Here is a 17,179-nt window from a genome sequence, read left to right on the forward strand (position 1 = left end):
TCTGTTGACCTCACTGTACACGAATAATAATAAAACTTACATTTAAAAACACTTGGTTCATTGTAGGTACTTAACACATGGTGGATATGGGGCAAGGGAAAGGCAAATTTTCATATCCAAAGGCATGGGTAGGCTTTACTGGGGAAACTTATCACTCAGGGGTGAGTAAAAGGAGTATTTGTCCTCTGACTCTTCAACATCCCATAGAAGGGAATTCTGGAGAGAGGCACTGCTGTGTTTCAGGGGAGAGCTCCTTTCTACTTTCTTATAGTGTAAACGTGAGAAAGCAGCCTAGTCAGTGGGGGGGCATAAGTTGACTGCTTTGGACCAGAAATGTGGATTCAAGTGTCAATCGTTTACACTGTTGTCTAGGGAACACAGATGGGAGGCTGGAGGCACCTGTGGTCCCAGTTAGCTCTTAGTTTAAGCAACCCAAGAACCTCTTGGGTTTACTGCAGTAGCATGTATCTGCATTGTTTGCCTATTTAATTGTAACAGAAAGCACTAATTGAGCTTTTACTACAGAGTCAAGCACTGTCTACCCGTTTTCAGTGTCTTCCTTTATTTCACCTTCACAGCACTCTAAGCTCTACTGTTTTACAAAAGAGAAAGAGAAGTTATACACTTTGTCTCAGGTAACATGGCTGAGATGTGATGTAGTCTGGACTGTTTTGAAATCTAATGGTTTGACTCCAGAGTCCATACTCTTAGAGGTGTACTCATCTGAACTGCCCTTTCACATTTGCTTGCCCCGGCAAACCAAGAGCCCTTTTGAAGAGAGCCTGTTTTTCGCACAATTGTCTCACAATATTTATTCACGGAGTGTCTACTTTGTGCAGGCTCTGGTACTAGGCACTGAGCAAGGAGTTACGAATAAGACAGTATCCTGGCACTATGGAACTTAAAAATAGTAGGGAGAGGCAGATGTTAAACAAAAAGCGCACCGAATTCCCTAATTTAATCGTGATAACAACTCCAAAGGGGAGAGTAGAAACTGTTCTGAGAATGACTCGTAAGAACCTAACCTAGACTGCAGCGGGGAGGGACGGTCATGAAGGACGGCTGAGATTGGACTCAAGAGCGAGCTGTGGGCGCGCGAAGCGGGAGGAAGGATTCTGTCAGTGCCGCTCCGACTCCTCCGCTAGCTGCTTGGTCCGAAGGAGGCACCCGGTAAGGGTTCGCGGAGTCGGTAGACCCAAGGCCGGGTGGAGGAACTGGCACAGACAAACCAAAGAAAGGATGGGCGGACGGAGAGATGGGCAGGCGGACCGCAGGGTCGAGGGGCGCCACCTGGTACAGCCGCACGCTCTGCCCGGGACCCAGGCAGGAGGAAGCGAGGAGGCGGGGAGGGCCGAGGCAGGACTGGGGTGGTTTAGAAAGCACCCGGGGCCGCGCCACCGGACCGCCTCACTCACCCTTCGCTCCGCGGGTTGCGGGGACCGACCCCAGGCGGGGACCAGAACAGCCTCCGCCGGCGCACGCCGGAAGTGGGGGGCGGCTCGCCCCTCTAGGCGGCCCGGAGGACTACAGCTCTGTGGCGGGCGCGCGGCTGGGGACGCGGAGAAGGGGCGCGGGTCTGGGTGGGATCTGGTGGGATCTGGTGGGACAACCCCAGGTCAAAAACTGTTGAGCGGCGACGGAGGGAGGAAAAAAGAAAGAGAAGTAGAGCTTCGTATAGCCGCAAGGAGATAAAAATAGAACCCACTGCCTGTAAAGTTGGAGGAAAGAACCAGGTCACATTCACACACCACAAACACGTTTACTTTCTGCAATGACAGTTCTAGAAGCTACTGGGAGGAGTTAGGGAAAGGGCTGCTACCCAGGCATGATGAGGGTGCAAAGCGGAGATTGACCGTACTGTTACTTCAAGGGCATTAGGGGCTGGGGCCAAGCGGGAGAAGGCCACTTCTTTTCTTGTAGAACGTGCTACTCCAGCTGAGCCTAGTTCAATGAGTGAAATGTAGGTTTAAACTATAATGTCTTGTTTATCACATCACCTAGAATGGTGTAGTGCCTATATTGAAGAATCAATAAGATGTAACAAATTGTGAGGACATATTTATATAGTTACATTGTTTTTTAACCAATTTATGCATTTTACATTTTACTTATTTTCAGAGGGTGTATTATTTTTGTTATTCTTACCAGTTAAGTTATTCTTTTTATTATGCTATATAAAATATTTAATGGTGTATAAGGCTTTCTTCTTTATAAATTATAGTTGCATAATATAACAATTTTAATATAATGCTAATGTTTAAAGGAAAATTGAAATGTAATAGATAAAACTAAGTTGTAAAGATGAAAGCCATAAAAATGGGATAAAGTATAGAATAAATTTCCTATTTGTCTCAGCATATTTTCCATTCCACTTCTCTAGTGGGAGTCACTTAATCTGTTTCTTAAGATCCATGATATAATAATCTGTGTGAATGTAATTGTGTTTAAATGTATGTATTTTATTCTGTAAAAAATAAACATAAAATTTCACAAAAAAAATTAAAAAATAAAGATAAAAAAAGGAGCACAGTGTTTACCACGTAGGGAGCAGTAGGGAGCAGCAGGAGGAGAGCACAGCGGTGGGAAGTTCAAGGCATACTGGGGAATTTCCCCAGCATCTTGGTTGGCCGGAACCTAGGCTAAAGGATGGGTTAGGGTCGGTTTCAAAGAATTTCAAATGCCAGGTTAACGAATTAGGAACATATTTAGTAACAATGCAGACCATTTACATGTGAGGTGGCCAGACTTGTACTTCGAGGCAGTATCTGATAGTGCTTTGTAGAGTGGATTAAAGGCCAAAGGGATGAGAAAAAGAGCACAGGCGGTTAAAAATGTGAACTTGAAAAGATTTACTAGGATCTGAAAGTATGATTGAAGATGAGAAGGGAATGACATTACCAAGGTAGATCTTGTGAGAAATAAACATGGAGTTATGAAATACCAATGTTTGGAGGTGGGACAAGGAAGAACTGGTGGAGAGGAGGAGCTTCTTGGAGAAGAAGGGCACAGCTGGCTCAAACATAAAAGCTAGGAGAGGGTCTAGGGAGAGGGAACAAGTGAGCAGCAGAAGCATCAGAGAGCTGGAGAAGGTGAGAACTAAGATGATGCTGGGATTGGGGTGAGGTGTGGAAGAAGGGCTAGAGAGAGTGGAATGTCCTTGCCAGGGGTTAACAAGTGTATGGTATGGCCCTTAGAATAGATAATTCCTTTCACAAGGAAAAAGAGAGGACACTGGTTGGTCTAGGCAACAAAATTAAAATGTGTTCATTTGTTTGTTAAGGATAGTGGAGATGTAATTATATCTGTAGAAAAAAAAATGTGTGACTGGGGAGAAAAACTGAGGATAAACGGATAGCTGATGGGGAGAGAATGAGATGGAACAGGCAGGTAGAGTGGTCTCAGAATTTAAGATGAAGCATCATAATAAAAAATTGTGCCTTTGGCTTATATTGTCATGCTTTGAATGCAGACCAGCCATGTAGTATCAGTAATGCTGATTTTACAAGTAAATAACTGCATATACAGTCTTCTGAATTGTCCTAAATTGAACACACTCTTGTTACTGGCACTTAGATGAAGCAACAGAGTGTTATCAGTCCTCAGAAGTTCCCTCATGCTCTCTTCAAGCCATTACCCTCCTATAGCCCTAAAAGAAAGCAACTACACTGAACCTTGAACATGATAGATTGGTCTTGCCTGTTTTTGTACTTTATAGAAATGGAATTCAATATGCACTCTTTTAAGTCAGGCTTCTTTCAACATTAAGAAATTCATACAGTTTTGTGTAGATATGCACTGTACACTATCATTTGTAATAATATTATATTGTGATTATGCCAATACTCAGGCATTCTATTTATTGGTGAACATTTTTGAGAGTGAAGTATTTAAGACTCTAAATACATTAATTTGGTTTTGGATGTTAAACCAAACTTTATTACTAGGATAAATTCCACTTGATTGGAACAGAATAGAGAACCTGGAAATAAACCCAGACATCGACGTTCAATTAGTCTTCAACAAAGGAGGCAAAAATATAAAATGGGAAAAAGAAAGTCTCTTCATCAAGTGGTGCTGGCAAAACTGGCCAGCTGCATGTAAATCAATGAAACTAGAATATGTATCCTTACACCAGGCACAAAAATAAACTCAAAATGGCTTAAAGACTTAAACCTAAGACAAGACACCATCAAACTCCTAGAAAAGAACATAGGCAAAACATTCCCTGATGTCAACCATATAAATGCCTGTTTCCCAAGGCAATAGAAATAAAAACAAAAATAAACTAATGGGACCTAATAAACTGACAAGCTTGGGAATGCACCTACACTGTTGGTGGGAATGTAAATTGGTACAACCACTATGGAAAACAGTATGGAGGTTCCTCAGAAAACTAAATATATAAATACTACATGATCCAGCAATCCCACTCCTGGGCATACATCTGTGCCCAAACAAACAAAACTTGCCCAAACAAAACTTTCATTCAAAAAGATACATGGGAGTTCCCATCATGATACAGAAGAAACGAATCTGACTAGGAACCATGAGGTTGTGGTTCGATCCTTGCCTTTGCTCAGTGGGTTAAGGATCTGGCATTGCTATGAGCTGTGGGTAGGTCGAGGACGTGGCTCGGATCTGGTGTTGCTGTGTCTGTGGCATAGGATGGCAGCTGTAGATCCGATTAGATCCTTAGCCTGGGAAACTCCACATGCCACGAGTGCGGCCGTAAAAAGAAGCAAAAAAGAAAAAAGAAAAAAGATAACATGTACCCCTATGTTCATTGCAGCACTATTCACAATAGCTAAGACATAGAAACAACCTAAATGTCCATCAACAGATGAAAGGATTAAGAAGATGTGATACATATATACAGTGGAATACAACTCAACCATAAAAAGAACAAAATAATACCATTTGCAGCAACATGGATAGTAGTGGAGATTCTCACACTAAGTGAAGTAAGTCAGAAAGAGACAAATACCTTATGATATCATTTATATGTGGAATCTAAAATATGGCACAAATGAACCTATCTATAGAACAGAAATAAGCTCATGGACATAAAGAACAGAATTGTGGTTGCTGAGGGGGAGGGACTGGGAGTTCGGGGTTAGTAGATGCAAACTATTGCATTTGGAGTGGATAAGCAATGAGATCCTGCTGTATAGCACAGAGAACTATACCCAATCACCCGTAATGGAACATGATGGAAGATATTACGAAAAAAAGAATGTCTATATATATGTATAACTAGGTCACTCTGCTGTATAGCAGAAATTGAGAGAACATTGTTAATCAATGATAATTAAAAATTTTTTATATTCCATTGGTCATGATATATAATTGCTAAAATATATTAATGAGTTTAATTTACTAATATTTGATTGAGAATTTTTGTGTCATATTGCTAGAGATATTGGTCTGTTGTTTTCCATGATACCTTTGTCTGGCTTTGGTATCAGGATAATTACTGTCCTCTTTTATTTTTTGGGTGAGATTGTGAAGGACATTATTATTATTATTATTATTATTATTATTATTATTATTTTATTTTTTAGGGCCACAGGTTTGCTGCATGGAAATTCTCAGGCTAGGGGTCGAATCAGAGCTACAGCTGCTGGTCACAGCCACAGCAGTGCCAGACATAAGCCTCATCTGCAACCTTTACCTCAGCTCACAGCAATGCCAGATCCTTAACCCACTGAGTGGGGCCAGGGATTAAGCCCGTGTCCTCATGGATACTAGTCTGGTTCATTTCTGCAGAGGCACAATGGGAACTCCAAATTGGTATTATTCTTTTTTTTTGGGGGGGGGGTTGTCTCATGGGTACGTTTATACCTGAAGGGCAGTGGCACTGCTACAAGTGGACAGGACGTCCCACGATCCCACAGCACGGCCAAGTCAACGTCCTATCTGAGTAGAGTGGGTTTGTGGTGGCCATGAGCAGACGTGGGACTGGAAGCTTTCAAGGCTTTATTTCTTTTATCAGCACTCCTGATTTTGTAGATGATGAGTCCCATAAACCCCATTCCTACTCAAATCTCCTGGTAAACTTGGGTATATGGTAGGGCTTCATGGGGATCCAAACATTCTTAATGAGGCTCTGAAGCATCCTGGTGCAGGACTAGTGGTTCTGGCAGCAGACTGGTATTATTCTTAAACTGATATAATTCACTAGTAAAGTCGTCTGGGCCTGGCTTTTGTTAGAAAATTTTTTATTACCAACTCAATTTCTTTACATATATTTATTCAGTTTCTATTTCTTTTTCAGTCAATTTTAGTAATCTGTATTTTTCTAGAAATCTATCCATTTCATGTGTGTTGGCATAAAGTTGTTTATAGTAAACAATTATTCTCTTTCAAATTTCCTTAGGGTTCTACAAGGTCTTGGCTTTTGTTCATCTCTTTTTTCTTTGGTCAGTCTAGTGAAGGCTTATCAATTTTTTTTTTTAAATCAAGCTCCCAGACAAGGAATCAAACCTGCACCACAGCAGCAGTCTGAGCCATTGCAGTGACAATGTCAGATCCATAACCCATTGAGCCACAAGGGAACTCTTTTAGGTTTCTTAAGGTGGAAACTTGTGTTACTGATATGAGATTTTCTTTTCTAATATAGGTATTTCAAAGCTAAAAAATTTCCTCTAAGCACTGCTTTGGCTGCACCCTAAAACATTTTATATGTTGTATTTCATTTTTGTTCACTTTAAAACATTTTCTAATTTCTCTTCTGATTTCTTCTTTCAACCATAGGTTATTTAGATCTGGGTTGTTTAATTTCCAAATATTTTAGAGTTCCCAAATTCCTCTGTGACTTTATATGTCCTTTAGGCCAGAGGAAACCCTATCAACCCTAGTCTCTGGGCCACCTAGGTGCCATTGGCCCCTAAGCAACTCCCAGCTGAGGTGGCCTTGATGCCTCCACCCTCAGTATTGAACCCACCCTCTGGGCACCCCATTTCTTGCAAGTGAAATCCCAAAAGTCTGACAGTCCAAGTCTTTATTTAGTCCTGTCTCTATCAAACTCAGTCCAAGCTGGCAGTGTTTCTGGTGATAAATCATTCTCAAGAACCATGTTGGTCTTTATGGATATCAAGGGATTCACACAGTTGGTTAAAAGGGTCCTCCACAGACCCTTCCTATGGATAACCCCATTTCTATTCCTGGTTTCTGCTGAGATGGTTGATTGGATCCATGAATCACAGAACTGATCTCTTTACCAAACTCATGGCCTTGTCTCCAGAGCATGCCATCTGCATAAGCTGAGAAATTTCCAAATCGTAAGTACTTATTTCTTCCTGCTTAACAGTTCCTTCCTCAATTTCTCCCTTTTCTCTCACATTTTACTATAATCAGCAAAGGGAAATTAAGCCGCACTTTACACATTTTGCTTGGAAATATCCTCAGCTAAATATCCAAGGTCATCACTTACAAGCTCTACTTTCCACCCAACAGTAGAACATAATTCAGCCAAGTTTCTACTACTTTATAACAAGTATCACCTTTTCTCCAGTTTCCAATAAAGTTTTCTCCTTTTCTGTCTGAGACCCCACCAAAATTTTGGTTTTTGTTGGTTTGGGCTACAACCACAGCATGTGGAAGTCCCCAGACCAGGGGTCAAACTCTTGCCATAGCAATGTCAACATCTGATCCTTAACCCACTGAGCCATATGGGAACTCTTCACCACAAGTATTTATTTTATTTATTTATTTTTTAGGGCCTTACTCATGGCATATGGAGGTTCCCAGTCTAGGGGCTGAATCGGAGCTGTAGCCGCCAGCCTACACCACAGCCACAGCAGCACAGGATCCAAGCCTTGTCTGTGACCTACGCCACAGCCCACAGCAACACCAGATCCTTAATCCACTGAGCAAGGCCAAGGATCAAATCTGTGTCCTCATGGATGCTAGTCAGATTCGTTAGCCACTGAGCCATGACGGGAACTCTAGAAGTATTTTTTTTTTTTTTTTGTCTTTTGTCTTTTTTGTTGTTGTTGTTATTGTTGCTATTTCTTGGGCCGCTCCCGCGGCATATGGAGGTTCCCAGGCTAGGGGTTGAATCGGAGCTGTAGCCACCGGCCTACACCAGAGCCACAGCAACGCGGGATCCGAGCCGCGTCTGCAACCTACACCACAGCTCACGGCAACGCCGGATCCTTAACCCACTGAGCAAGGGCAGGGATTGAACCCTCAACCTCATGGTTCCTAGTCGGATTCGTTAACCACTGCGCCACGACGGGAACTCCCCAGAAGTATTTTTAATGCTTATTATTTACAGCAAAATTTTTTTCATGACAATATGTGTATTCTTTAAGATGACAGAGGATTCCTCTCCTGTTCTTTTCACTTCCTTCTGAGCCCTTGCCTGAATCACCTTTAATCCATATTTCTAGCAAAAATCTCTTCAAGCAACCCGGACTTTTTGTATCATGAGCCTCAAAACTCTTCCAGCTTCTAGTCATTACCCAATTCTAAAGCCACACTTACATTTTCAGGTATTTGTTAAAGCACACTGCATCTCTGGTACCACAAACAGAGTGGCTTAATACAGCAAAATTTATTCTGTTATAGTTCTGGAGGTTACAAAATCAAGGTGCTGGCAGGACCCTGCTCCTTCTGAAGGCGCTAGGGAAGGACGGATTCCATGCCTGTGTCCTATTTTCTGGTGGTTGCTGGCGGTCCTTGGCACTCTTTCCCTTATGGCTGCATTACTTTAATCTCTGCCTCCACATTTGGATAACATCATCCTCTGCTCTCTGTGAGTCTTCTCTGAGTCTGAATTTATCTCTTCTTATATAATACCAGTCAGTGGATCAGGGTCCATCTTAATCCAGTACGACCCCATCTTAACTTGATTACATCTGCAAAGACCCTATTTTCAAGTAAAGTCATATTCACAGGTATCAGAGGTTAGGAGTTAAAGATATCTTTGTTTTGGGGCAGGGGGGACACAATTCAAACCACAACAATGTGATAAATACAAACTTGGCCAAGTCCCTTGGCCAAGGGACTTGGTTTGAAGTTGAAGACTTTTCAGATTGATGCCAAGGACCTCATTTGACTTAAGACAAAAGAAATGATTTGATCTTAATTCAACACTAAAGATCTTAGTGAATTCTGGTGCTTCTGATACAAGCCTACTCATCTCGGTCAAAGTGAACCTAGGGAACTCTAATTAATAATTGGCCATTATTTCCCTTTCTGAATCTGAATTTTCAGCACTAGTTCTGTTTTTTAAAAGGTCAAAGTTGCTTTTCCTTTTGGCCAGCACCCCCATCTTCCAGTAATTTGCCAAAATGGCCAAAACAAAGGGAGAGAGGAGGGATACCCACTCTGTGTTCTCTAGGCCTTTTAGAAAACACGGAGTTGTTTCTTTGGCCACATACACATGAATCTGTAAGAAAGGTGATACTGTAGATACCAAGGGAATGGGCACTGTTCAAAAGGGGATGCCCTACAAATGTTACCATGGCAAAACTAGAAGAGTCTACAGCATTACCAGCATGCTATTTGCATGGCTCTAACCAAACCAGGGCAAGATTCTTGCCAAGAGAATCAACATGCGATCCCACATCTCCTCTAAGAGCTGAAATGGCTTCCTAAAACATGTGAAGGGAAATGATCAGAAAAACAAAGAAGCCAAAAAAGGAAGCAGTTCAACTGAAGCACCAGCCTGCTCCTCCCAGAAAAGCACACTTTATGAGAACCAATGCAAAGGAGCCTAAGCTGCTGGAACACTTTCCCTTTGAATTCATAACATGATAAGTGCTTTGCAGAAAGTAAGAGACTTGGACTGTAAAAAAAATTTTTTAATTAAAATTTTAAAAAGTCAAAGTCAACTGGACATACACATTTACATGTCAAGAGTGTCACACTGCCCATAATTCAGATGTCTTATTCGTAACAAATAGCAGCAGCCTACTCATTCATATTTACATGGTCAAAGGGAAAGGGAATCTTTTTTAATGTGGCTTCAAAATTTGGATTTATATCTGTTTTTTACCTGAAACTAGAGACTGATTTTTTTAGACTTAAGTTCACTCTTTGTGCACATTGCTTATTTAGTCTACGTATCAAAGGAAATTAATGTTTAATAAAATATAATACATTATAAGCAACAGTTCTCATGAAGGTCTTCATGTTCAACTTTCTGAAGAAGAAGTGCATAGTCTTCATTATATTCTCAAAGAAATTACATCATCTCAAAGATTAAGAACCATTGCTCTAAAATCTATGCCTAAATCAGATATATGTTAGTTTGGCCTAGTTTACCCCCAAGAAGAAATGGAAAAGGAAATAGAAATCAGGTAGAAATATTGGTGGGTGATGGAGTTCCGGTTGTGGCTCATCTGGTTACAAACCCAACTAGTGTCCACGAAGATGCGGGTTTGATCCCTGGCCTTGCTCAGTGGGTTAAGGATCCAGCATTGCCATGAGCTGTGGTGTAGGTCACAGATACAGTTTGGACCCTGTGTTGCTGTGTTTGTGGCATAGGCTTGCAGCTGCTGCAGCTCTGATTCAACCCCTAGCCTGGGAACTTCCATATGCCACAAGTGCAGCCCTAAAAAGACCAAAAGAAAAAAGAAAGAAAGAAAGAAAGAAAGGAAATACTGTATTGGTAACCACCCCTATTTCTCTAGAAACCTTTAAACTCCGTTTACCTTACTGAGAGGAATCTGCTCGGTGTCAGCTGATGTGGACCACAGTTGGGTCTAGGTTTGTTTGGGCCAATCCATCAAATTGGCAAACTCCAAGCTGACTTCTTAGATTCACACACAGAACATAACATCTCTGGGAAGACTCCACAAAGCAAGCAATCTAGGATAATCTGATTTCCTTGGTTAAACACCCAGAAAAGTTATGTTCACATCATCAGTTCTGGGGTAAGGCTTAACAAAACCCTTATATTTGTGCATGAGAATTAACCTTTGATTAACTTCCCCAGACTTTTTTCCTGGAAACCTGTCACAAGTAGTATGTCAACTATGGCATTCTCATACACTGTTGTGGGAATGCACAATGGTTCAGCCGCTCTGAAAAACAGTGTAGCAGTTTCTTAAAATGTTAAACATACACAAAACCAAGAAAGAGAAAAAAAGCACATGTCCATATAAAGACTTGTGATGAATGTTCATAGCAGCGTTATTTGTAACGGTGAAAACACTGTTAATAACCTAGATGTCCATCAACTAGTGACTGGATAAACAAATCATGGTATATGCAATTTGTTTATGTGATATATACTTATCAGCAACAAAAAGGAGTGGACTATTGATATACACAACAATGTAGATACAGCTCAAAATAACAATGCACAGTGAAAGAAGTCTGAGTGCAAAAAGAAAGAGTGCATTCTGTTTAATTCCATTTAAATAAATCTCTAGAAAATAGTAACTACAGTAACAGAGAGCAGAACAGCTGTGGGAGGAAAGAAAGGGATTCCCAAGAGGAGGAAACTTCGGGGGTTACTGGATGTGTTCCCTCTTTTCATTGAGGTCATGGTTCCACATACCGCAAAACTTAGTGAACTGTATGTATATACTGTAAACATTCCCTGATTACTGTATGCCTGTTATCCCTCAGTAAAGCTGTTTTTAAAAAAAAGCATCTGCACTCCCCACTTTGGATGGCTGGAGGCAAACAAGTTCCTTACTCTTTATCAGCTTACATTCATGGATCCCTAAGATTTCATAAATTGGAAGATGGTCTTGGGCTTGGATGGAAAGCTCTCTTCCTCTACATCAACTACCACTTCAACCAGTCACCATTTTCTCACACCTATACCTTTTCTTCTGACGTCTTAACCCAAGTCACATGTCTCACCTGTCTCAATACTTCTTCTATTATTTCCTATTTCTATATACCTCCCTACCTTATTTCCTAAGATATTTCCAAGGACACAGCAATATCCTTTCCTATGCTGATGCCACCCCCCTCCCTGCTTCAGTTCCATCTCACCCTGATCTTTGGGCCACAGTGTGTACTGAATTGTCAAGCAAACATTTTAGAAAGAGACCCCATGGCCTTTCTTGATAGCAAAGTAGATGAAAATCCAGCTTCCCAGCAACTCAGGGATTAATTCCTGAGCATTATTTATTTTTAAGGCAGCGGTTCTCAAAGTGTGGTTCCAGGACCTGCAGCCTCAGGACCACTGGAGAAGCTGGGCTCCCACGACAGACCTACTGAGAGGGAAACTCTTGAGTGGGGCCCAGCAATCTGCATTTTAACAGAGGCATGCCTCAGTTCTGTGGGGTGAGAAGGACTAGGGAGGACAGGAAGAAAGTTAGAATGGAAGCATACAGCGAATCCGATTGAGAGATTTGGAGGACGGATGAAAAAGGAGAGACAGAGAGAGAGAGATAACTAAGGAAGAACTCATTATGTAGTCAGGAAACCTACCCTGCCCCAGAGAGCTTTCCCGAAAGATGTTTTCCGACATTCACGTCAAGTACCGGCAGGTAGGGCCAGCCTGGTCCCCCACTACAGCTCGGCGGCGGCCAGGTCCGCAGACGTTCAGGGGTTAAATCTCAGCAAGTCCCCGCCCCCACCTCACCCCGCACCGCCACCCTGCGCGTGCGCACGTGCGAGACCGCGAGCCATAGAGCTGAGCAATCCTCCCGAATTCCTAGAGCGGACGGGGTGACGGCGGAGGTGATGGAGGGTTTGCAGCGGGTGAGGCTTGAGGGCAACCTGGCGAACACATCGAGGTATGGGTGATGTCGGGTCATGGAAGGCAGAGGAAGTCAGGTGATCTCGCCTCCCCAACGGCCTCGTAGCACTGCTAGGGAACTCTGTGCGGTTATTTGAGTCCATGGAGAGTCAGGGCCGCCGCCGTGACCCCCAGGCGCGGTTTCTGGGCACAGCCAGTTGGTCAATTTGCTTTTGGTACCTGGTCAGCCCTTGCCAGGCCCTGGGTTCACTTGGGTTCAACTAAATGAACACCAGAAATTCAAGGAGCAGGTGAAATTCAGAAGCTTGGATGCATCCGCGCGAATCAACAGACGGTGCTGGGAAGGAGCAACCTGAAAGTGAGTGTGCGAAGAACGGAAGGAGGGAAAGAGATCGTTTTGTTGGATCTGTAGTTTCATTTTGGTGTAGGAAGAGCAGCGAATAGCAAGAGCTTAACCGCTAGGACAAATTCCAAAATTCCCTCCTCTGCCTTATATTTCCAATTATATCCTTACTTCGGTACCCTTAACCCTCCCCCGTCCCCCATTATCTTTGACGATCTCTAAACTTGGAATGGAGAATACACGCCCAAGAGGAGTGATGCCTGATTCCTTGGTGATGAGGGAGGAAGCGTAGTAAATTTGAGAGAACAGCACTTGAAACTTAAATGAGATTTTGTTTTCTCCTTTACTTCTTTTGTAGCTAAAGGATTTTTCTGGCGGTGTAGTCTCAGAAATCATATCTCCGCCCTCCACAATGATTCCTTTCCAAGCCCGCTGGTACTCAGTTGCCCCCGGGTCTCAGACTTCTACGTGGATCATAAAAGCTCACTGAGGAAATGGTAATTCTCCAGTTGTTCCCTGAGATGTCGAATGTACAGCTGCAGTCCATGGAGAGCCAATTCAAGTATGAATCTCAAGAACACCACTTTCTTTTAGGTGAGAAGCAGAGTATGTCTTTATTAGTGGCTTGGGGTGGGGGTCACTGTTACTTTGGTATGTTTGTGTCTTCAAGTGCTATTGGTATTTCTCATTGCCTGCCCCCCACTGTATTAGATAGTAGCATCTCTTTAGTGCTCCAAGCCCATGGCTTTATTGTCCATTCTGGCAATCAGATTCTCTTGGGGTTCCTTCCTCTCCTTAAGTCCCTGGTGTCATCCATTTTCCCTATTACAATCACCTTATCATCAATCTGTCAGTGTTTGGAGTTTCCCTTTCAAAATCTTTTCAAGTCATCAGTCTTTCTCATGTACTTTGGGGGCATAGTTAAAAGTCTGACACCTGGATTCAGAAACTAGCTTTGTCATTTACTAGCTTCAGTAAGTTACCTACTTTTTTTGTTTTTTGTTTTTTTTAATAATTCTATTTCCTTGCCTTATAAAGGTATAACTCCTACCTTGGAAGTTATCGTGAGGATTATGTCTATCTGTTACTCCGTAATGAAGACCCCAAAACTTAGTGACCTAAAACATCAGACATTTTTAAAGACTTTATTGTCTTATGGTTCTGTAGGTCATCACTTGGGCTGGGTTCAGCTGGCAGTTTTTTTCTGGGATCCCTCATGGTTAACTAAGGCCAGAGTCTAAGTTGGTATCAATCATATCTGTCTGACTGTTGGTGCTGGCCATGGCTTGGGTCATGTATTTCCAGCAGGCATACCTAGTCTTTTTCACAGGGCAGCTAGTTTTTAAAATCAGAGAGAGGAGTTACTGTTGTGGCTCAGTGGAAACAAATCTGACTAGTACTAGTATCCATGAGGATGCAGTTTCAATCCCTGGTCTTGCTCAGCAGGTTAAGGATCCAGCGTAGCTATGAGCTGTGGTGTAGGTCGAATACACGACTCAGATCTGGCATTGCTGGCATTGCTGTAGCTGTGGCATAGGCCAGTGACTACAACTCCTAACTCCAATTTAGCCCCTAGCCTGGGCACCTCCATATGCCATGGGTGTGGCCCCCCCAAAAAATAATAATAAATAACCAAAAAAATAAAATAATAAAATAAAATCAGAGAGAGTGCAAGCCCTGATGCATAAGCACTTTCTAACCTATGTTTACGTTACATTTGTTACTATCTTATTGGCCAAAGCAAGTCACATGACCATTCCAGAGTCATTATGGGAAACAACTACCCAAAGATATAGATATTGGGAGATAGGAGCCTTTACTACTGTAACAGACACCATGAACACTACATGAGATCCCATGTGTAAGGCTCTGCGCATATACCTGGCTGGTAGTAGATTCTTTATGACTGGTAGTCACTGTTATTTTCAGTAAGATAATTTTGATCCTGACTTTGTTCAGAAGTTCTGTAGGCTCTCATTTCCTCATATTTTGCTGCTTCTTGATTTTGGTCCTCCTATTATTGCTGTTTTACCTATGAAATTCACCTTCTATTGTCCTTTTCTTTTACTCTAAATCTTTTGCCTCTCTTTAGTTTTGGAGTATCTTTATTTTACTTAGCTTCTCCTGTATTTAGAATTTGTCTTTCCTTAAATGCTGAGACCAGCTCAGCCAGCCGGGGTGGAGGGGGTGAAGGACGAGTGCTGCAGAGCTTAAGAAATGTTAAACTGCGACAAAGAAAGACACATGGACAGAATAAAGTTTAAAGATGGGACCCGGGGACTCAAGACCTCATGGATCAAGAGCCTTGAATATCAATGCCTCATCATCTTGATTGTGCTCTCAGGAATGTAAAAAACGTTAGAAAGCAGAAACCCCAAGGCCCTCTGCCTCCAGTCACATTGTATTTTAATTCTTACCTTTACTCTTACATTCTATATGTAAAGGGCAATGATAAGGTCAGCTCTCTATGCATAGCATCTTGAGGAACAGTCAGTGCTTGCTGGAGCAGTTTTCTGACTTGAGCTGACCAGGTTTTCCAAGGTCGACACCTTGTCCTCTCAGTTGATGCATGACTTGCTGAGCCAGTTCCCTCTAGCCCCTTACTTATAGTTACTTATGGCTAAGTTCCACATCAGCATGAATAAGCACTTTTCCAACTTGTAGTTTCCTTAGGGCTTAGAAAATACATCCTGAATATTTCTCCCCACACTTGAGAATCTATTCTAAGGCATCTAGCTCTTGTCTTTCTTGAGAATCACTGCAGAATTGCACCCCCTCCTTTTTGTTTTACATAAATTGACATACTATATGTGTTTGTGTCCCTTAGAGTGTGTACAAAATTACATTTTTATGATAATATAATTATACTAAAGTACATACATAAAATATAGAAAGGCACAGAGCAAAATTTAAATTAACTATTCAACAGATATTTAATGTTGATAACTGTTTATCTTAAATGTTACTGTTTATTTGTGTTTTGGTGGCACCCATGGCAGGTGGAAGTTCCTGGGCCAGGGATTGAACCTGTACCCACAGCTGCAGCAATGTTGGATCCTTAACCCCTGCACCACAGGGGAATTTCCCAAATGTTATTGTTGATAAATGTTTAGTTAATAAGATCATAGCTTGTTATTATTAACCATATAATATTATCATTGGTTATTGAGGGTTTACTTTGTGCCAGACACTAAGTTCTGAGGATATAGCAGTGAACTAGTCAGAGAAGCCTTTGTTCTCAAGGAATTTATATTTTAGTAGGGGAAATAGGAAATAAATAAATATACAGAATAGTATCAGATAGTGGTAATGGGTATGGAGAAAATAAATCAGGGTGTATCTTAGGATTCTGGCAGGAAACAGATGGCTCAATCAAATTGGGTAATCCAAAGTTTCATTAAGAAGATGGGCAGGGTTACAGAAATTAACAAGAAATGGAGAACAGCCTACACCGAGCCTAAGCTGACAGTCATAACTGTCTTCCATCACTCATTCCATATTGCCCTTACCTTCTGCCAGAATCTAAGTAGCACAGAGCTCTTTATCTAGTCAAGTAACACAAACCTCCTTTCTTGGATGATCTGAGTCCTTGGTGATGCTGTCTCTTTCAGGTTACTTAGGTGTACCATTAACTGGGCTTGTTAGAAATGAAAGAATTAAGAGGCATAAGCAGGGGTCCATATTGTTGAGCTCATCCATCCCTGCTGCCATGACCACTTTGTACATGAGTCCATTGGGAAAATATTGGTAAAAAGCTGATTGACATTCATAATATGAATTGCCTTGTCCATCTGATTGAGAGGCTTCTCCATGGTGAATGCCCTTTGGTGAGGATTCACTTGGAACACAAATATATTCTTTTTTTTTTTTCTTGTTATTTAATTTTTTTCCGCCGTACAGCATGGGGACCAAGTTCCTCTTACATGTATACATTTATTTCCCCCGCCCTTTATTCTTTTGCAATATAAGTATCAAGACATAGTTCTCAGTGCTATCAAATATATTCTTTATTTGCACATTCTAGGAGGTTCATCCTTATACTTTTCCTCCAGAATCCTTACTTTTCATCTTCCAATCTTGTTCTTTCCAGGTACCTAACTATTCAGATAACCCATTAGTCATTACCCGTGAATTGGTATATACACGTATCTTAGGCTGTGTTGCCT

The 17,179-nt window shown here is 41.8% G+C and overlaps 2 protein-coding genes and 2 pseudogenes across 9 annotated transcripts in view; 2 read left to right on the plus strand and 2 right to left on the minus strand.

The window, feature by feature from the left end:
- Positions 1 to 12,544, minus strand: part of ZSCAN30 (zinc finger and SCAN domain containing 30) — a 28,074-nt gene extending 15,530 nt beyond the window's left edge. The window contains 1 exon segment of the mRNA XM_003127897.5: positions 12,400 to 12,544. The gene's annotated coding sequence lies outside the window, so the exon portion shown is untranslated.
- Positions 1 to 17,179, plus strand: part of ZNF397 (zinc finger protein 397) — a 67,961-nt gene that overhangs the window by 27,031 nt on the left and 23,751 nt on the right. For 2 of the 8 annotated variants that reach the window (XR_001309358.2, XM_005665341.3), the window contains exons 1-2: positions 12,624 to 13,028; positions 13,372 to 13,607. The exons of 1 other annotated variant lie outside the window; for it this stretch is intronic. Coding sequence is in view for 3 of the 7 variants with exons in the window: in XM_005665341.3 (XP_005665398.1) it covers positions 13,508 to 13,607 (100 nt within the window). In the remaining 4 variants the exon portion in view is untranslated. Of the gene's footprint in view, positions 1 to 1,007; positions 1,171 to 12,582; positions 13,029 to 13,371; positions 13,608 to 17,179 lie in introns of those variants that run through there. 5 more of the 8 variants (XR_002345086.1, XR_002345087.1, XM_021096266.1 and 2 more) reach the window with 4 other exon arrangements.
- On the minus strand, positions 5,754 to 7,643 carry LOC110261196 (annotated as a pseudogene).
- On the plus strand, positions 8,195 to 10,417 carry LOC110261195 (annotated as a pseudogene).

This window comes from Sus scrofa, chromosome 6, assembly GCF_000003025.6.
Source record: "Sus scrofa isolate TJ Tabasco breed Duroc chromosome 6, Sscrofa11.1, whole genome shotgun sequence".
Lineage (NCBI taxonomy): Eukaryota > Metazoa > Chordata > Mammalia > Artiodactyla > Suidae > Sus > Sus scrofa.